The sequence below is a fragment of the Apis cerana genome, linkage group LG12 (genome assembly GCF_029169275.1).
Source record: "Apis cerana isolate GH-2021 linkage group LG12, AcerK_1.0, whole genome shotgun sequence".
Classification (NCBI taxonomy): Eukaryota; Metazoa; Arthropoda; class Insecta; order Hymenoptera; family Apidae; genus Apis; species Apis cerana.
The window spans coordinates 8,569,864-8,592,317 of record NC_083863.1 but is presented as its reverse complement, the minus strand read 5'-3'; the positions used below and the strand labels follow the sequence as shown (position 1 = coordinate 8,592,317).

Sequence of the window (22,454 nt, the reverse complement as noted above, 5' to 3'; positions counted from 1 at the left end):
TGACACGTGTGGACGATATATCGATCGTCCACCATGACCCCTGACGACCACGGATCCTCGTATCGTACGTAATCCCAAGCTCGATCAAACTTAAGCGCACATTTCTTTTTACACCTGCCCGCGCAGCAAAGTGGAAATCTGCATTCGATTTGCATACGATATTAACGAGATCTCGAGAGCGTTGGATACGAGTGTATTTGTCTCCCTTTCGTCGATCACGATAATTACACGTGTCATCGTGCACCAAGTACCACGTCGAACGATGCACGGACTTTTCCGCGCGAAATCCAAAATTCGCGTATCGATTCTACCCGTCAATGCCTATTTATAATTATCGATAATTGCGTGTTTTCAGCGAGCAATCGAATAACGTCGATTACGTGATATTCTCCGTTTCGCCTCCTTTTCGCCCAATTTCGACATCTATCGCACACCGATTAATAATAACAAGTGTGGAGCCTCGTTCCGCTTAAAAGAAAGGAGAAAAATCTTGAGATTTCCCAATATCGCTCACACACGATTTACACACGAAAGCTTCTGTCACCGAATTACCGTGTTCTCCTTGCTGGTAACCATCGACTCGTAACCAAGAGACTCGTGTGTCGCGTTCACTTCGTTAACCGGCCGAGGGGACGACGAGAGGGGACGAGGAGTTACGAAAGAACGATGAAAATTCACTCGGATAGGGTCCCCGAGGGGAGATGGAGATCGAGAAAGTGATAAAAGACCGCTGCCAATCCAGCAAAAATCCTGGTAAATTGTTTCTTCTCTAAAAGAGAAAAAAAAACAGGCGAAATTATCTGTCTCCTCTCTTCCGGATACCGATTTCTCCTCCTTTTTTTCCTCCTCCAGGGTTTTTCTGTCCTCGAATCACGCGCGTATTCTCTCCCTCCTTTCCAACAGGTTGTTTTAAACAGACGAGGAGAGAAATGAGTATTCGAAACGAATTATTTCTCGAGTCTTCGTTTCTGATTTCTTTTTCAACGGTGTTATTTCTTAAAATCAATGGAGAAAATTTATTCTTGATCGGAAGTAAAAATTAGGGGAGGAACTCAATTGGAAAAATAACGTTTAAACGAGGAACTATGGTGGATAAGATAAATATTTTCGCTTACCACGGTGTCTTGGCGAGCGACGTCAGCACCGTGTTTCAACAATAATTCCACCGCTTCCAAATGGCCCTCCGATGCAGATCTCTGCAATGGCGTCACCCCAGTCTGAAAGAAGAAAATTAAGAGAAAGAGATTTACATGTGTATTTAATATTCGAGATTCGATACGCGTCGATCTCTCCTGTTACGAGATATCCTAAGGAATATTCCACGAAAGATTTATCGATACAATATTTATTACAATGTTCTTACCAACAATCAATATACTACATTCATCGTTCGAATTCTCTCGACGAAACTCGTCTCAAACTCGGGATCTATTCCAGTTTTCACCAAGAACGAGCTCCTTGATATACTTTTAATACTTGGAATTATGATGGATGGGATTTCACGTTCTTTGCCAGTTAGAAAGTGCGTTAAAAATTCTAAATCAACAGAACATTCTTCCTCTTACATTCCGTCTTCCTAAGATCTATAAAATGCGAAGTATCGACTACAATTTTTCTTTTCTTCTTTTCTTCCTCTTCCTCTCCGTTATGAAACAAAAGCGTCGAAAATATTTCAACATCCGTTCGAGAAACGAATTTTATCCGTTCGTGATTGATACATCACCAAATAGGTTGCGTGAGGAGAGATCGTAAAAAGGTGGAGAAGCGATAAAATTGTTGACGTTTCAATCTCATTAAAAGCTAATAGAGACGCGGAAACTTTTCGTTTCGATCACGAATGAAAAAAAAAAAAAGAAAGAAAGAAAGAAATTCCAGAGACGATCGCTTTATCTCTCTTCTCCCATGGTGATCTACGCGCGTCGTGGAAAAAGGTCTCCATCGAAGATAGAGAAATCCTCGTTGTAGACGAGGTCTGAGGAACTGTCACGCATAAATTCTCAGAGCCTTGTCTCTCGTATGCGCGCAGCGTTTCACGTAACTTAAGTGGAAAATGGAGGAGGAAAAGGTTCTTCGACGTGGGCGTCGAAAACGATATCTAATCTAATGTGCACCGCGTTAGAAAGGTGTGAAACGTTAAACCGTTACGATTGTCGCCTCGACCGAGCGAGAATATTTCCTTTCTAATTTTCTTAAATTAGATCCTTTTTTCCAGGATCGAAAGGAGATTGCAAGTTTCCAATAGTTTGGTGGATTCGAAAAATTTATCGAAGAGAATTATTGGAAAAAAAAGAAGCGATCGGTGATTGGGAAATGGAAATATATAGTTGAAAAATTTTAGTCGAAATTAACAGGGTCAGGGGTATAGAGAGATTAAGAAAATGCGTTCCTTATCCGTTGTTCGAAACACGTTAACTCTCTTATCACCGATCAATTTATCGTGCACGCGATGCACGATCATTCGAGAACGCAATTATAAAATCGGAAAAATTCGTAATTGCGATAGAGTAATAGTCCCAGTCAATTAGAAGAGATGATATCCCGATTCAGAGTTGCATTGGCGTGATAACAAATATCGCGAATAATAATCCTGACAAGTTTCGACAAGAAAAAATTCGAAAAAAATGTTCGATCATCCTAAGTTGCAAAATTCCAAAAATTGGAAAAAAAGAAAATTGTTGGAAGCGGCAAATCGTACGTTCCAAATCAGGAAATATCGTACGTGTCAAAGTTTTAAAATTTCCATCAAGATCGGCAATCGCCAAGTGACGCAAAGACGACGAGATCGGAACTGGGACAAATGATCAGGCTCGGCGATTTGACGTGGCAAGGTATTACCATGTTACAATCGGAAGGACAACGAAGACACGCATCAGAATCTCGCCAATAACTCCGACGCGGTAGGTACGACTCTACGCATCTTCCATAAATCATGAAGAAGCCTATCGCTCGGAGCGAAACTTCATCCCTTTGTACCAGACCCTGAACGAGAGCTAACCTGCATCATCCAGACAACTCGTCTGCATGAAAATCCGCTTGCCTGTCGCTGGGAAAAAGTGTTTCCTCCTCTTTTTCCTCTCCTATTTCTTTTTCGCGACGCGTGCACTCATGAATCATTCAAATTCTGTTCCCTGCGAGTGATGGAACACTCCCGCCGCGGAACACCTATGCCTACTTACCGACCGAGACCTCTTTCCTTCTTCCACGCGATACAAGTGTAAGTTTATCGAACGAGTTTATCGTTGGATAATGACGATATTATTATCACACATCTTTTTCTTCTTTTTCTTTTTGTTAAAAAAAATTACGCTCCAAGTTGATTCGCATCGTCCAACCTAACTTAATAACTTAATAACAATAATAATTAATAATAACAAGATTCGAGAAATTTTCGAATCTAATCCGATCTAATCAAGATCTCGTCAAGATAGAGGCATTCCGGCGTGAATTTCAACGCGTAAGAGCATCATCATCGCCCGTTTTGAAATCGATAATAATCGGTGAAATGGTTGGTAATACCACCGTTCCCTATCTATTTCCAGCTATCGAATTAAGATACGCTATCTCATTAGATTTATAATCTAACCTCCGCCGTACGTAATTTAGAGATGAAACAAGCGTGCACACGCCAACTGTACCGAGATCGCGGAACAGTGTCGGAATTATCGTTCGTGCCAATTTTCCGGGTGAAGGGATTTACGCGTTTTTACGCGGTGTTCATCAACGTTTACGCGCCCGTATTCGCATTGAAACCGAGCACGCCTGATCATTGTCCTTTTCTTTCTGGAAAGGATAATAGAAGGACGTTTTGAAGAAAGAATAACGCTTTTGTCCCACGATGTGATTACGGAAATGAACGGTCCAAGTCGAATGAGTATTAATTAACCAGTGGTTAAGGTCTTGCGGTCTCCTCCGGCCCTCTCCTCGGTAAACTGCGCAACTGAAAGGTTTTGGCTCGCTTCTGGCGTTCGAAACACGGCTTAAGGCGTTTAATTTCGACTGTCCCATCCGAGCTGAAGTATCGTCATTTTCTTTTTTGCTCGATTATTCTTAACAATTTTGCTTTAATCGTGCGATCAAAAGAATTAAAAGTTATCGTTTAAGGTTTGAGGTTTGATTAGCATCGATCGACAAAATATCGTCATTTCTTGGATTCGCAATTATCGGATTTTTTTAGGCACAGAAAATGGAAAATTTTTCTCGTTCCGAACGAAGCGATTTTCGAAATGTTATAATTTGTCGCTTGGAAATTCGCTTAGAAGAATATAATAAAAAAATTGTAGAAAGATTTTTAACACATCATCTCTTAAATATCTTCTCTCATTCGATGCTTGGCAATTTTCTACGCGGCGAGGGAGCGTAATCCTCGTTAACAAGGAGGAAAAAGTCAAAATTGTTTCACAAAGACGTCGATTTCACGCAACGTTAGAGCGAATAACGACTTAATAAGACGGGGGAGGGAGCGGGAGGAGAACCATTGTCGGGGTGAAAACCGTGTTAACGCACCTGTTGAAACACTTGTAAAACGAACCTTCAACTTCCGCCTCGTACGAATTAACAGCCCTATCTTAATTGCGCGGCTACGTAATTTCAACGTAAAAATCACTTCACGTCAAACATCGTCGTTGAAACTCGTGCTTTCCCTGCTTACTTGCCGAGAGAAGCTCGTTTCTTTCGCTACAATCGACTCGTAAGTTGGAGACGCATTTTCTAATTTCATCTTTTCGAGAATTTGGAAAAAAAAGAAAGAAAAAAAACGTAACGCGAGCAGACGAGTGGAAAACTGGAATTTATCATACATTCATAGACCATTATTGTTAATTGAAGAGGAATTATTACGAATCGCAATTGTTATCTTTACGAAGGATTCACGATGGGAACGGAAATTATTATAGCGAGAAATCGATTCCATTATATTCCCACGTTTGAACGAGCGTTGTGCGAATAATTACCTTTTCTTTTCCTTTTTACGAAAAACGAAGAAGAATTATATTTATCTAAAACAGAAGGATTATTATTATATATATATTATATACATTTTTTACTCGATCAGAAAAATAGAAAAAAATTTATCGCTATGCACATCGATTTCATCGTCCACCTGGCCAGGAAGTCACGGTCAACCAAGGTGCTGCGACACCTTGCCCCCTTCCTCTCGCCGGAAGTAGCCACGTGTCAGCTGTACATCGTCCCCGTATAATCCAAGGATTAGACCAACTCCGGTTGGGCGTCAAACGTCGTTGTTAATCGCTAAGTACTTAAGTAGCGAGGATCAACTACTACCACATCGATCGAATAACATTGCATAACACGTATAACAAGGTGTACACGTTTCGAGCCGCGTTTTATACACCTACTTTGAGACGAGGCAAATGGGAGGCATATTTTGACAATGTTTACGTTAATGTTCAACGAACTGAATTAATCGTCGAAAGTTTTTTGAGAATCGTTGCTCGATCGAAGGATGAAACGTTTAATAATAAAAGTAAATTATCGATTATTTTTTGCGATCTAAAAGAAGAGATAATTTCATACCGAGTGTTTCAACTTTTAAGGGAAAATATTCAAGACTGTTTGTTGAAAAAAAAATCTTTTCTTCTAGTCAATTGCATGCTTGGAACCGCAAGGTAACAACGGATAAGCAGCTCATAAAACAATGTGCAACCTCAACGTCTATTCGCAGGCTCCGTTTTGACATTGCACCACCGATCATTACCAGCGATCATCGGCAACGAGCCAGTTCAAGACTCGTGAACGGAGTAATGATCTGTGACCGGGAACTAACGGGAAGATTTTTTTGAAAAAAAAAGAAAAAAATTCAGCGTTCCCTTAGAAATTTCTTTAGAAAATATGGAGGAAACATTGTTGAACGGCTAACTTCTCCGACAATTTATCGATTCGAAGTGAAAGATATCGCATACGTTGATCTCTTGATGAGTTGCGCCTATACAGAGAGGATTATAAATATAAAATTATTGAAATTTACGAAATTTAACGTTCGCCACGGGATTTAAAGATACATTAAGAATCTGCGAAATGAGGAAAATTACAGGAGACGGAGTACAAGAGGGGAGGAAGGAAAAAAAAGAAAAAAAACGAGCAAGCCTTTTTTTTAATCTCAAATTTTCTCCTCGAAGCGTTTCTTCGAAGATTATATGGGCGCGGATAAAGATACGCGAGATACGGAGGAATTTTTTAGACCGTTCCTCGAATTTTGTACACACTCCCTGCGCAAAACCTGCAAGCCACGCCGAAGTATAACACGCCCTTCGCTCGAAGAAACCGGCCCACGATCCTGTTTATTACCCCCACCACATCCTCCCATGTTTATGATACTTTAATCGCTATTGACAAGCAGAACGAAACTTCGAAAACTTCTTCGACTGTTGATTAACATCGCGGATCTATCCATAAAAATAATCGAAGGGCATTTCGCTTCTCGAGTAATTGCTACGAATCATCAACATTAACCAATAATCTTTTTCTTCTTTTTCGTCGTTTATAATTAAAATTTCGTTCAAGCATCGAATATTGATCGACGCTCAATTTCGATCGAAACTCGAAGGTTTTATATAGATTCGAGAAAATTCTCGTATCCGAAAGAAGAATCGAATCTTGGCATCATCTCAAAACTCCTCCAAATAAAAACAAATTCAATTCCAAATATTTCTTTATTTCTAGATTCGCATCAAGAAAAAATCTTGATATTCGAAGGGATCGAAAGAAGAATCGAATCTTCGAGTACTTCGAAAGTTTTCATTTCGAAACTTCCCCTAACATCGTATTCGAAAAACGCAACCTCAACCCTTAACCCTCCCTTTCCTAAATAAAGACAGATGCATCCTGTCTCCGCCTCAAAACGTCGCATCCTCTCCCGTTCTCTAAAACTCCTCGCCATACATTTAGCCATAGACAACCACCGAACAGGTTTCCAAGATTCTACGTCAAGGCAGGCAACCAGTACAAAGGTTGAATAAATCAGAAAGAGAGCGGATGCGCGGCGCGGAAACACTTGTTCGTTGGAAACGAGTTGAAAGAGAGACAATGGGGTCCCGCTTTCACCCGTTGCAATCCAGTATCGAGGAGAGAAAAGAGAGAAGGGAGGGGAGAGAGAGAGAGAGAGAGAGAGCGTGGCCGCGTTATGGGCAGCAGTCGTTAGTTAACGCCATAAATGGGAAGCGGGTATGCGAAAGTTCATGATGTACGTTGTTACGTCAATTACGCGGTTTAGCTACGTAGAACGGGGCACCGCGGGCTTCCATCACGTAACATTGAAACGCGGCCGGACGTTTCGACGTCTTTTACGCCGCAAGAGGTGCACCCAGGAATCTAAATTAACCCGGCCATTCAGAGGCCGCTTCGCAGGGCCCCTCTCCGCCCCACGCAACACGCTTAATATAGTTTATTCTCTATCGTCCATTGTGATTGTGAGTTACGTTCGGATTGATACTTTCTTTCTTTCTTTTCTTCTTCTTCTTCTTCTTCTTTTCGTTTGTTCTTGCTTTTGCGGTTGAACGGAGAATCGTTCGGAAGCTCTTAGATTCGAGGTGCCATTTTTTTTTTTTAAATACAACAACAATTTGTAGTAATTTTTTAACGAAGAATCGGAGATGAAGGAATAAGAAATTTCAGCGATTTTTTTTTTCTTTCTTTTGTTCTTGCTGTTGAAGAATCGTTCGATTCTCGTAAAAATAATTATAATTTGTATTAATATTTTTAAGATATAGAAGAATCGGAGATCTAATAAGAAATTTAAGCGATTTGACGAATCAGTGAGTGAAAATAATTCTTCTGGCCGATAAAATGGCCAAATTTTACGGATTGATACTTTCTTTCTTTTTTTCTTTTTTTCTTTTGTTCTTACTGTTGAAGAATCGTTCGATTCTCCTAAAGATAATTATAATTTGTATTAATATTTTTAAGATATAGAAGAATCGGAGATCTAGGAGTAAGAAATTTAAGCGATTTGATAAATCAGTGAGGGTGAAAATAATTCTTCCGACCGACAAAGTGGTTGAATGCGCACGAACTTTTACGTAGCGGTTTATGTATGAAAATGAATATGTTGTACAGTGCGTGTACCACAGAAATACGTTCTCCCACGCACGATCGACGAGTATCCGGAGGAGTATTTAATGTATTCACCCCTCTTTTCTAGAAGAGTCAGCCGAGGCATGCTAATTGCCTTTTGGACAATAGTGGGATACCATGTTGGCATGCGATTCTCGGTTGGCCATGTTCTACCTTACATAGGGAATAATTTCGTTCGATTTCAACTGGCTGCCATCGCGACCATCCTCTCTCTATTTTATTATCTCGTATTCGAGTTTGAATGAAAATATAAAAATCAATATTTAGCGCTTATTTCACGTGCCTGATATATAGATTTCTTTTTCCTCGAGTTTAAATGGAAAAAAGAAAAGTTGATAATTAAATTCTGTTTGCAAAACAAAGTTTCAAAATATCATCATAAGTTGCACGAAATCTAAACGTGTGCGGCAAAGTAGCGCTACCATTTACCTCGAGCTTCGTACGGAACAATGGGCAACTAGGTCTTGGAAGAAAAATTCAGACGAATATTTAAAGACAGAATGGAAAGTAAATGTACGGAAGAAACACACACGCACACACTTTTACTTTCATTCCTCGTTTTAATACCCACTCTTTTCAATCCCCTCTTATCAAGATACTTAACCACGTTCTTGAGATAGATTTTAAGGTAAATATTTCGACGGTTATAAATAATACGGACGGTTTCTCAATTTCTCCAATCCTTATCGAGTTTCCCATTTTACTACATCTATAAACCAAAAGCTACGATAAAGTAACTCCTCTCTATGCACACTCCTCTTCCACACGCGTTGTAAAATCTACAATGCAACGAGGCAGAAACCTGAAAGGCATCCCAGCCTGGCCGTTCCGCTTCCACTTCTCCTTAATCAGCATGTGTACACGAAACACCGGGAAACGGTGTACGAAACACGTTGCAACACGGACCCATACCGAGCGAAATTCGAAGGACAACACGGTTGGCATTCGCGAACGAAACCGGCCACCCGCCTTTATCGTCCAAATAAAGCCAGAGTAATCCCAAACCTCTCGACCCAACGTTACGAGCACCCGCCGTAAACGCTGGAATAGGGAGAGAAAGTTGGAACGACAACGCAACATTTGTCTAACTAACAAGCTACACCGCGAGGCGGGAACTGTTAAATCATCCTCTCGGTGTATCGGTGTATTTACCGAAGGATAAAACGTCCGGCTCTTTTGAATTTATTGCAACCCCTTGATTTATCTCGCGCGAGGAATCGAAAAAGAAGAAAAAAGTAAGAAGAAGAAGAAGAGGAGGAGGAGGAAGAAGAAGAAAAGGAGGGGGATATTCTCCGTTTTCGCGCGGATCTCACCTTCGTGTTTATCGTCGATCGAAAACTCTGGCTGCGTGTTGTGTGTCCGCCATATGCAAAATTCTTTTTTCCACGATGTGCACTCGCGAAGAAACCGCCTCGAGGAGTCGAACACCCTCGAACACGCCGGACTCGATAATTGCCGCGTGTCCGCCGTCTTCATATCGTAGGTTTCATTAAAGCCTCGTGATGCTGTTCGACCAGAGAATTTATGGCGAAGCTTGGAAACCCGTAGTATCTCATACGGCTCGAGTTCCCTTTCGGTTTAATAGAGACAGAGAGAGAGAGAAAGGAACAATGGTAATGGGTGAAATAGATCTTTTTCTCTCTGTTTTTGTTCTTTTTTTCTTCTTGTGTTTCATTTTTGAGTTTCGTAAAAGTGTGGAGAGGGGGAGAGAAAAAGAGATGTAAAAAGAGATACATACGCATAATTGAAACATGGAATAAGATTTAGGGGTGTAGTTTAGCTTCGATGATGCGTTTCGATGATATTTCGTTTTTTTTTTTTTTGAATCGAGGTAATTTTTTTGGTATTCTGATGAAGTCGAAGTTTTTTTTTTGTCGATTATAGAAGGGTATATATCATTAGATATATCGCGAGATCTATCATATTTTTTCCTTATCGATAAGTTCGTTTTATCGATAAGTTAATTTCAGAAACGTTTGAAGCGTAAAAATAGGAAATAAAATTGTGAATTTTTTTTTTATAGACAATAATTGTTCGTATCAATATAATAGAATATATTTAACGCATCATGCTCGTTTTATCGAATATATATCGCTCGATTGGCAAAATTGAATAAATTGTAACGCTCATAGGGGATATTTTAAATTTTATAAAAATTTCACATTTTTTTAGTTCTATGGATAGAGGAGTGTTGGAAAATGAATATGCGTTGCAAAAAATGTGAAATTAAAAAAGATTTATAGGTTTTAAACGTGTTTGAAAGTCGAATAGTACGAGGGGTTTTCATCTTTGGGGTAACCACCCCTAGATGACCGTGTGGCCTAACGGATAAGGCGTCGGACTTCGGATCCGAAGATTGCAGGTTCGAATCCTGTCACGGTCGAAAATTATTTTTTCCTTTTTTTTTCCACGAGAAAATTTTCTTCCAACCGTCGTCGTAGAAATCATTGGATCGAACTGAAATCAACGGAATTTTATTTATGCAAAATACATCTCCTCTCGCATTTTCATTTCTCGAATAATTACGAATATTTATTTAAACGTGAAACAAATCGTAAATTTACAACGAATCCTCCATCGATTATCGTTCGTTTATTGTCATTGATTTGTCGTACGTTTTAATCGATATTGAATTTCGTGATTTGAACGTCGCTCGTGATAATATTTTGAATACATGTGTATGTACTTATTTCATTAGAGTATAGTTGTGTTATCTATCTTCCACGTACTCCGTTTGAATACTCCGATTAAATAAGCTCGCGAGAAATTAGAAATCAAGTTATCGCGATAAGAGGAATATATCCATCGCTTAACAAACTTCTCGCTTAAAACGTAAAATCCAAAAAAGAAAAACCAAAAAATAAATCTAATCTAGTATAAAAAATTAGTGGAAAAAGAAAAATCCCAATTATACCCATTTATTTTATCCTTAAACACCTTAAACACCTAAATAACTATCGACCTATCAATTTACCAAAAAATATTATTCACGTACGATTGAAAGTTACAGATAATAATACAATTGTATCGATCAATATCGTGTCGAGCAATCATCGTTTGAAAAGAAGAATCGGAGAAATGAAGAAAGGATGGAAAAACGAAGATACAACAAATTGGAGGCGCGAATGCTATCCGTCTATGCCTCCCGGAGGAGAGGATCGCCGAGGACGACAAAGCGAATGGGCAATTACCAGGCGTAATTACGTTCATTACACGTGGAAACGGGATTCGCGCTTAGGTAGCGGGTCGTGTACGGTTGGTAAAGGTTGCGGGAACACTCTATAATTCACCGCGCATACCCCATCGACCTACGATACCGTCGTCGGTTAATTTGTTGCTTTCGACGATCGCCGAGAAAATAAAATTATCCGCGTTAAGTAGGAAGGCAGTTCGATCCACGTGCGTGACAAAGAGAGAGGGGGGAGGAGAGGAGGAACGGACAAAGGGAAGGAAGGAATGGGAATGAATTGGAGTCGAAAATAAAGGTGGAAGGGGATGGCTTGACCGGATGTCGGTGAATGAATGGGATAATAACGACGAACGAATCGACGAACGAGGAAGAAGAAAAAAGGGAAAGGAAAAATATTCGATGGAAGAAAAGGGAAAAGAAAGTAAACGATAATTAAGGGATTAAATTTTGATTATTTTGATTAATTCGATTCGATTTAGGAATCGATTGATCGGATAGAATAATTGCAACGAAGGGAAAAGTTTGATTGGAACAAAGAAGAGGATAAGGAGAGCGAAACGAGTGGTGCAATTTATTTGAATTTTCACCGATTCGAGGACACGATTCCGTGTTGCGTGTTTGCAATTCGTGAGAATTCGTTTCCTCGACTATGCACGGAGAATCAATTACTATGCCCGTGCATGTAAATAATCAAGGAGGGAACACCTTCGATACGAAACTTAAGTACGCGTTACGCCTACACGCATTGATTTATACTACGTAATCCCTTCTATTTCTCTGCTCGATCTATCTCCTCGAAACGGATGTGTGCTCTTCTCTCGCCGTGCACGTACGACTTCCGGTCATAGGTTAACTAGCGTCTCGCCTCTTCTACCCGTCTCATTCTTATTCCCTTTTCCTTGCCCTCTATCTACCTCTTTTCCTCTGCTTCGTTTCTTCGGGAGCGAAATAATAAAAGCGTCGTCTCTCGCTTCTTACGAATCTTATTTTTTTCTTTCTTTCTTTTTTTTTATTTATCATCGTCGATATCAATGTAAAAAAAAAAAAGAGAAAGTAAACGCTCCAATCCAGTGAAACGAACTTAAAATTCGCGTATCCATTCTCGAATCAGATTTCGTTTATCGGAGGGGAATGATCGATTGGAATGGGCGATTTATATTTTTCTCTTATTTTCCAGAATATTTAAGTGATTCGATTTGTTGGATCACTTGCGAGTTAAATCATTCAGCGTCGAAGAAATACTTCTTCGGCGGAGAGATCGCTTCATCTCGGCTCGTGTGCACTTTGTTCGAAGGATCGTAGTCGGAAAGGCCACGATTACCGATTGATTTACTATGTAAAACTTTCTTTTCTTTCTTCTTTTTACTTTTTTTCTCTCTCTCTCTCTCCCTAGCTTGTCTCGTATCGTGGATTAGAACGATCTGTTAAAACGTTGTCCCATCCGTGACAGTCGATATATTACTCCCGTCCAACGATTAATAACTCACCGGTTAACAACATTATCGTGTGTACTCGCGCTTCTATATTTCCCTTGGAAACATCGAGTCGTTTCTTCCTTTGCATATATCCTCGTTTCGTTTCGAATCATCAACGTCCTGAATCCTGAATCCAGATTGCTTCTTTCCTTACTTCGAACGTTATTGCGATTAATTCTTCTTTTCTTCCCCCCTCTTCGTATCTTTATCGATCAAAACAACAAAGCTCAAATAACTTCGTACAAATCGGATTAAAGATTAATAAGAAAAATAAATAAATCGCATTCCCCCTCCCCTGTGATCCACGATCACAGTCACGATATCGAAGATTTATAGCCTTCCAATATCCAATTCCATCGGGTTTCTCTATCATCCCTATCCTTTCCCACCGACCTGCATCGATCGCATACCCTTCATACGGAATACCATACGCACGTTTCCTGGATATTTCTGAATATTGCAACAGACGGGGAGAAAAAAGGGAGGAGAAGAAAGAGGAATACCGCAAGTATTCTATCTTCTGAACGGTCGAGCCGTTCTCGATTCGCTGTATATCGCGATACATGGCCAGAGGCGGTTTCCGGAAAATCGAAAAATCGCTGGAAAGCGATGCCATGAACGAGCAAGTCCATACCCGCTTGGAAGAAACGCGGACGTGAGACGAACATGAGATGGCGTGTGGGAGTGAGAGTGAGCCGATCCTCCTTCTCATAGCTCGGGAATGGAAAAAGTCACGGGAGCTCGAGACTTTCTCATCCCTGCGAGAGCAGCTCCTCTCCTCCCCCTGCTCGATTTACTTCCCTCCTGTTCCCTTTTCGAATGGAATCTTTACGATCATTGTGCGAGTCGAGAAGATTTGAATTCTATCGAAACTGTTTTAAAATAAGTTTTCGTATAGGAAGGAATTTTAATTTCGATGATGGAGATCGTATCTCGTAATAGTCGCATGGATGGAACGATACCACGTTTTGTGAATTTTGTCCAGTTTGTTTTGAAGTGAACTTGGTATTCCAAAAAGAAATTTTAACTTTGGTCTATCACTATATAAATAAGATTCGCAATGGTCTGATGGAGATTCTGTCTCCTCAATAGTGATGGGCTATCGATCGATAGCGGAATCGTGAGCACGGGTGGATACGTGAATTAAGAAGAATCAATAAATCAGAGGACCATTGAAATTGTTCCAGAGTGAATTCCAGAATGAAATTTTAATTTTAAGCTGGATCCATTATTATAAATGCGCATAAATAAGATTTGTAATAGCGATGTTACAAATGAAGATGGTATCTCTGTCGAACGTACGGTACAAGGTGATAACGGATCAAAACTTGTCGGATCTTCGTATCGCGAGGAATCCGGATTAATCGGCGAGAGGAATGTGCGATTCTATCTTGAAAAGTTCCCCAGGTTTCTTAGCGGTTTTTACGCCGTCCTCCGATAACTGTAACGCGACCGTACGTCGCCCGAAGAAAGAAACGTACGCGGAGGACTTAATAAATACGTTTCATCAGGGACGAAGCAAGAAGTGACAGGGGACGATAAACACTCCTACTAGATTCTTTATTCAAGACTTTTATCGTTCTCGGGAGAATAGGACAGAAGGTCTCTCGCGACGATCGAAATTATTACGGGGGGAAGGATAATTGGAAATTGGGATTTTGGGAGAAAAGGAGGAAATTTATAACTTCGCAACGTTCGAATTTAATCAAATAAATTTCTGGCGTTGCTCTCGACGCCGGCCATGTATTCGATAAAATATTATTCGTACAAAGAGTATAAATTGGCCAGAAGAAATCGTATAAATTGGCAATTTAAACGTCTCGAAACGGAGCTGTGACCAGCTTCTTCCATCCCACTTTCACTTAACTCGTGCGCCGAGCCAAACGCGAAACGATCCATTCATTAAATCTTACGGCTCGAACGTTAAACCTGTTTTCGATAACCCCGATATCCCGTTCAACCCGTTAATGAATAACAGCCCCGCGTTTCCGCGTGTTATAATTGTCATTATAGCGCGCGTTCGTCTAAAGAAGACGGATACAAGACGGGAATCCGAAAAGCCGGATCATACAGAACTTCTTATTAACCGGTGAACAAGAATATCGTGGTCGAAGAAAGCAGGAAACATTCCACCGATGGATTCCCTCCATGAATTCTCTTTGATAATCAGATATAATTGGAATAGCTCGTTTCTTATAACTAGTTTCCAAGTGAAATTAAGTGGACGTGCTCCGCCTCTCGTTATTTTTCTACCGCGTTGGAAATATTTTATAATCGTTCGGGATCGCTTTTTCTTTTCTTTTTTTGAAAATAAACGGTATAACTTTTACGTCGGGATATTGCAACAAGAGGAAACATAATTGTACGATTTTTCGTTTCTCCTACGAATTTCCGCGACGCGGAGAAGAAATAGAAAAACGACCGAGTAAACGATGGGTGACACGCGCATACGCGCATTCGCGGAACGCGTTTCTTTCGCGTGGCAAATTCGAAATAATCAACTGCAACGCTCGGCTTTTATCCCAATACGACCGAGTCAGTGGCCGAGTTTCTCATCCGACTAACTGTAACCAGCCAACGTAGAAACGAACAAGGACGTCCCTAAGCAACGTTGGAGAAGTGATGGAGCGCGTCTACCGGATCATTTGCTCTAATGCACCCGAGACGAGCAGCTCCTCTCATTATGCGGACGAGCAACATTTAGCTGAAACACCCATCCGCAACCTCTTCGTCCTTGCCACAAATTATAATCATCTGGACGGATTACGGACCTACTCTTGCTTCTCCTTCTCCTTCTTCTTCTTCTTCTTCTTCTACGTTATTTTGCATCGTGGATCTCGATTACCGAGTGAGATATTCGGCGTCACGTAGAGGGGGGGAAAAAATATATATTTGTTTTATCGATGGACGAGTTGGAACGGGAGGAAGGAAACTAGGGTTTCACTTTTTGCCGGGTTGATCGAGGATTAATGGAGACGGCGAATAATAACGCGATAAGGAATGATAAGGAAACGGGAAGCCCTCGAGCGATTGTTGACTCGAGAGGATTTCTAATTGCTTTTTCGAGGAAGTAATATCGGTCGGTGTGTATATAATAGACAGAGGTTGATTCGATTTTCGTTCGAATGGATAAATCGATGGTTTTATATTATTTTATGGTATCACGAGGAAAGAATATCCTTAGGGTAGATAATACTTGATAACGGTGGTTGTGAACCAAGTGGAAAAGTATGCTAATTTTCGTCTTTCGTTTTTGCCACTTTCTTGCGATCATACACTTTCGACGCGAGAGAATCTTTATTTTTAGCATTTCTCTCGCACGTTGCACGTCCTCGAGTGAACGTAATTTTGAGATATAAAGTCGAGATACGCGTTTTATTTATGTGGATAAGTAATTTCTACGTATGATTATTAATAAACGATTCTTCTATCTTAAATCGAATCGAAAAGTCTTGAAGGCTTAATAAAGATTGATAATAAATAAATATCAACATTTTTGTTATTTTCTTTTTAATAATTAAATCGAGGATAGATCGATTATAAAGGAAAATAAGTGTCGTTCGATTCTATTCTCGAATATAATGGTTTTAAATGGACGAATGATTCGATTCGATGCAAATCAACTCGATTTAATGAAATCTTAGCTGAAACTCGCAAGAGGAAAGCGACCATGATAACGAACAAACCGAAGGGAGAAAATAAAAATAATGAATCGCTCGAAATGAGTACAAAACCATCTGCCGATATCTAGGGGTAACTAGATGATAGGCCCAGTTTGAGAAAATAGATGATTTTCGTATCCCGCGGTCTTAAATACCGACTATAATAATACGAGCCGCCGGCACAAGATTAATGGGTGCTAATAAAACGCACACATACTGAACTCCGTTGCTTCCTGTGTTTCGCTCTGTAAGAAGAAATTTTGCGGAATTTCCTCGATATCTGCATTTCAATAAATTATCGATATCTCCGCCAACAGGATTTCTTTTTAAAATAAAAATTGGCAATTAAAAAGACGGTGGAAAACACCGTCTTTCCAACGTTCCAATCGTTCCAAAGTAATTCCACCGAAGAATTTCAATTCTTTTTCTTTTTTAAAAAATCCCATTAATACCCCTCTCTCCCCCCTTAAAATGGAATAAGATAAAATTAAACAACAACGGGAATTAAGAGCCACCACTGCTCCATATATATGTATATATACAAAACGCAAGACCTAAACTCTCCATTAATATCGGGCCTGCGCAAAAGAGACAAAATGGCGGTAGCTCGGAAAAGTTGAAATTAAATTTCGCGCCACAACGTCCGCTAATGAGTTCCTGATGCAGCTAGCATACATCACTGTCTTCACTGGCGATTAATACCTCTCTGCTCGCCTTGCACGCGTGTTCGCGTGTGCAAATAACGATAAGAATTACTGGAAAAAGAGAGATAGAAACGAGCTGATCTCGAACGAGCTTTGAATTTGGAGCGGCTTCTTCTCTTTTTTTTTTTCTTTTCTTCAAATTTTATTTCCTTCGTTTGCGCATCGAACGTGATCTCGAGAGGAACGCTCGTTTCGCGTTAATTAACGTTCACCAGCCTTCATTACGATCATCTTGATACTTTTAATCAGAGCTTCGATCTATCACGGCGGAGATCTCCAAGATTCTTAACACCCTTGTAATTATTATTCTATTAGATGGCAGAACGGAATAGCATTATTCGCGATTATCCATCGCGTCGATCAATTATGCTTCTCAATTATGCTGCCGTACATTTTCAACTTTGTATATCCGTGCGTGCATCGATGAATAAATACCATTGTCAGCTCGTTGTAAAAGATAATAATGGTGAATCTCGAAAAGCGAAAATAAGCATGCAATTGAGAAACTATTAAGTTAAAATTTTAAGGGAGATGGGAGGAGCGTTTTCTCACTTTTCGATCCGACGAATGAATTTCAATCGATATCTTCACACACGTATACGTACGTGTTCCTACGTTTATCCGAACCTCTGGAATCGGCTCTCTCTCCTTTTACATCCTACTCGCTCTCGCGTTTGTTGGAAATCGATCCTTTGATCGAAAGAAAAAGCAATCGGGCCGAGATACCTTCCTGGAAAGATTACCGGCGCAAAATGTACCAAGTCGTGACTACGGAGATGTTGGCCGAGAGAGATCCTCCTAAGGGATCGGGCCACGAGCTCTTCTCGGAACTCATGATTTTGTTTCCCTGGGTCAACGGGTCACGCTTATAATTGCTTATTAAAACGAGCCAGTGTCCGGTTAACGAGGTCGATACCTGGAAATATACTTTGCCTTCCGAATAAGATCCGAACGTGCAGAAATTCCGTCCACCAACTCTTGGAAAAGTCATCGATATTTCATCCTGCTATCTAAAGATGAACAAAAAAATAACTAAATATTTTCGATAATCGAAACGATTATTACAGATGGATCGAAATTAACACGCGACGATCGTTAATAAATCGAGGAAACTGTAGGAGAAGAAGGCGTCGATCAAATTGAAAATTATCGATTATTCGCTTTTCGATACATTTAGCCGGCCGTGAAACTCGAATTACAAGCGGAATTTATCGCTTGTACATATTTTGCTCCGGTTGGGACGGGCCCAGTTGCCGCAAACTCGATATTTGCTCAACAGCTGTGCAACGGTTAAAGGTAACGTAACAAGCGGGGGTCAGCCGGTATTTATAAATTGCCGAGATACGAAGATGAATAATTTTACGAGCTCGGCCCATCTAGCCGAGTCCACGTTTCTTATTTACGTGCAAATTAACGCGGCGTGGAAAAAAATAATTTGAAAGGGAAGAAAGAAGAGAGGGGGGAGGCGATTTATCGCGCGTGTCGCGCGTTTTTCACGGCCGAATTTATGATTCCTGTGTCGAAGAGAGGATCGCGTGACAAGCGTTCTATTTTTCTCTCTCCCTCGTCTACTGTCTGACCTCAAGTATCAAAAGATTCGTTTAATGATGGCTACCACCGGAATTATTATAAAAAGAGACCGTTATGGAGTAATAAGGTTTGACGACTTTTACAAAAACTTATGGAAAGATACGAGAAAAGAAAGGGGAAAGAAGATAGAATCGATCCATGATCGATCATAGATTGATCTCGTTAAAAATACTGTTTAAGTTAAAAATCAATTATTCACGGTATTCGTCCACGCAACGCTAGATGCAATTAACGATATAAAAATGAACCGACGTATCTCTATCAGAAACGAAGTTCGAGAACGAGCGTTAATTAAGCTATACGTGCAAGAGGCGAGATCCAGCGAGTAAAACGATGCAATTTCATTATCCTAATACCCGTGTTTCACCGCGCAAAGTGTATACCTACGACTCGTTTCCGTGTTCGAAACGAACGTGCTCGAGGAAAACGAGGAGGAGGAGGAGGAGGATCGATGGAAACAAAAAAACCTTCCTCGCTCTTGCGAAAAAACTCATTGTGCTGTCTTCTGATTCGTGCAGAAACACGATGATGCAACCATCTATCTAATTATGTTCGCGTGAGTATTTAGTAAATTAAATTTTACAGGCGCGATGGTGTTTCTGCCGTTACGTTGCTTCTTGAATAATAATCGGTCGGATGATGAGCGGTTGCGTCTCGTCGAATGAACTTTGGAACCGGAACCGGTTCGCGATTAAATATCAATACACGCTTTCTAAACACTTTCCTAACGCGAAATAATTATATTTATTCTTTTCTATGAAATACAAATTCTACGTCTTAACAATAAAAGATTGCGTTAAATTTCGAATGAATTAAAATCGATTGAATGAGCGATGATAATCTGATCTCTCGATGAGATAAAAATCCTCCGCTCTTCCTCTTAATGGAGAAATAACAGATTGATAAATTTCGTTTACTTCCGTGATATTTAAAGAATTCATATTCCTTGAATGGCCGCTAAAAGATGAGCAACAAGACGATTTTTAGCATCTCAATGTAAATACAGATACATAAATTTCAAAATGATGAAGCTATACAAACATATGTATATTCATATATACATGAAAATCATAAATGTCAATTAGAAAATTCAATCTCAACATATTCATTACTCAAACTCCGTTTCCAAACAACTGTTGGAAACACCATGTCGTATCTCGACATCACCGATCCTTATCACATACGTGTAAAATATACGCGAGAGTAATTAATCAAACGATTAACACGAAGATCGGATCAAGCTTGTCCACGAAAGCCTCGATTAAGAAATGTCGCTGATCTAGCCTTTTACTTCCCCTCTTCCAATTTCGATCTACATATACTGACACGTGTATCAGCCATCCTTATCGACATCGCGATTCCTGCCATTCGATCGCCTTCGAACACGTTCGTTTCGCGAGGATTTGAGAAAAAGGATTTCGAGATCCTGTACGTTTGACGAGAGATGGAGAGAAATTTGGATGAAATTAAGAAAAAATTTCGTCAAATTCTCGTCAAAGATGAGGATCAGCCTCATTAGGGACGAAGAAGCCGTCCATGCAAGATTTACCGGACAGGATAGAGCTACCTATCCGGGTTACATCGGTCGAACTGGAACAAGCGAGAGATCCTCGAAGCGGTGCGTGACGGTTAAGCGATAAATCAGGCCGTCTTTATCGGGAAGTTGGTAATATATTGCGGTAAGGAAAAGTCGAGCAGGGGCGGTTCCTCGGTCTAGGAAATTTCTCTATCCAACCGCGGTAAATAATCCGGTTCGTAGACAGATTGCTCGACTCCGTTAAAAATAGGCTAACTTAACATGTTAACAAGTTATTAATACGTCGAACTGGGAGATTAATCGTTGCCTGAACACTTTATTTACATTTCATTATCTTGGACTTTTTTCTTTGTTTTAATTAAGCCAGATAAATTGGACAGAGAAATATGTTCGTAGACGATTCGAAAGTAAAATTGTCGAGGATAATTCGAGGATAGTAACAATTTTTAGGAACGATTTAAGAGAGGAATAGAATAGAGTTCGCGCAAGGGAGAGAGCGTTTTTAAAAACTCGTGATTACTGTAACACGAGCCGTGCACGCTTGAGCATCTCGGTGAGACGACCTTTTAAAGAAAACAGCGCGAGAATCGTAATAAATCCCGAGTAAATCTATTCGACACGCGACACGAACCACTATTACTGCAACCGTTCTCACGCGTTATACTAGACACGCTAACCATAACACGTTCTCCACGGAGCGTTACACGCTCGAGACGCGAATCGAACGTGGAGCCGATTGCCCAACTGTCAAAGTTGCACTTTAACCGCCAACAACGCCCCGCTCTGCCCTCTACCCTTTCGTCGCATACGAAACGGAGAAACCGACTTTCTTACGCGCGCTAATTTCAAAGAAAAGAAAACAGGAGAAAACCAACCGAGAAATTGAATAATTTGGATTAATTAATTTGTCGTGAGATGGATGTGGAGCGAGTGGATGGAAGAAAAGGTAGATGGGACAAATTGGTAGGTGTTTTTGGTCGAGAAAATTTAAATGTGAATTTTATTCGGGAACAATGTGATCTCGATCGAAGGATTTATTACAATTTTTAAAAAGATGATGGACGTTGAAACCAACTTCCATTCTTATGGAACAATGAGAATAATTTTGAGTTTTCTTAGAAAAAAATATTCGAATTCCCACTCTTATGGATGATAGAATAATTTTAAATTTTCTTAGAAGTCTTCGAACACGATTTTTAAGAGGCAGATGGATAGATTATCGATCGTTCTATTAGTCAGTCTTGATTAATTGCCTATCCACAGGCAACGTTGATCAGCAACGTGATTCGATGCTTTTCTACGCGAATTATTTTTTCCTTATCTTACAGATCGATCCCTTCAAGATCCTTTATACGTTTAACAACGATCGTTACAAATAAGTAAAAAAATAAATATTATTCACATACTCATCCACATCGAACGAAGCAAAACAAGATAAATCGATCGCATCTCTCGAAACTGCATTGCTCGCACTCCCAAGAATTTTTTCACGCCGAAAGAAACGAAACAAATTTTTCTCTGTATCACCCAGGGGATTCGTTTGCAAAACGCGACGCATTCCCGGATTAAAATTTCCAATGCTTCCTTCTCTCGCGAGACAACATCGCGTTATACGTGTTGGAAACGTGGCAAGAAATCGATCGACGTAACGTTGTCCTCTCGAATCGGGATAAATAAAAGATCGAGGCGCTCTTTATTTCCGCGATAAGTCATCCGACATGGACGCATCCATTATTGCAACGTCGTCCCAAGGGATCGATCGAGTCGTGGTGAAATTACGTGTTTGGACATCGTGGAGGATTGATAGTTTAGCGAGAAGAAATTAAATAATTTGGATTAATTAATTTGTCGTGAAATGGATGTGGAGTGAGTGGATAGAAGAAAAGGTAGATGGGACAAATTGGTAGGTGTTTTTCGTTGAGAAAATTTAAATGTGAATTTTATTCGGGAAAAATGTGATCTCGATCGAAGGATTTATTACAATTTTTAAAAAGATGACGGGCATTGAAACTCGAAACTTTTTAAATTTTATCATAAAGGAAACAACATAAATTTCTTTTGGGACACCTTAGTCACAACATACATACAGATTATTCGAAAGTTGCTCGAGCGTGCATTACAGTGTTAAAACAGGTTGCCACAAGAATATTAAAAGATAACATATGAGTTTTCTGGAATGGATTATATTAGAAGGTGTTGGAAAAATTC

At 40.0% G+C, this 22,454-nt stretch overlaps 1 protein-coding gene, 1 long non-coding RNA gene and 1 other non-coding gene across 10 annotated transcripts in view; 2 read left to right on the top strand and 1 right to left on the bottom strand.

The window, feature by feature from the left end:
- Window positions 1-22,454, bottom strand: part of LOC107998986 (ankyrin repeat domain-containing protein 6) — a 109,665-nt gene that overhangs the window by 40,406 nt on the left and 46,805 nt on the right. For all 8 annotated transcript variants that reach the window (XM_017058596.3, XM_062083054.1, XM_028667302.2 and 5 more), the window contains one exon: window positions 1,116-1,217. In XM_017058596.3, the coding sequence (XP_016914085.1) occupies window positions 1,116-1,217 (102 nt within the window). The remainder of the gene's footprint in view (window positions 1-1,115; window positions 1,218-22,454) is intronic.
- LOC114577691 (uncharacterized) overlaps window positions 1-22,454 on the top strand; it is a 38,285-nt gene that overhangs the window by 4,133 nt on the left and 11,698 nt on the right. The window lies entirely within an intron of this gene.
- Trnar-ucg (transfer RNA arginine (anticodon UCG)) lies at window positions 10,399-10,471 on the top strand. The gene has a single exon. It is a non-coding gene; the product is annotated as a tRNA-Arg (tRNA).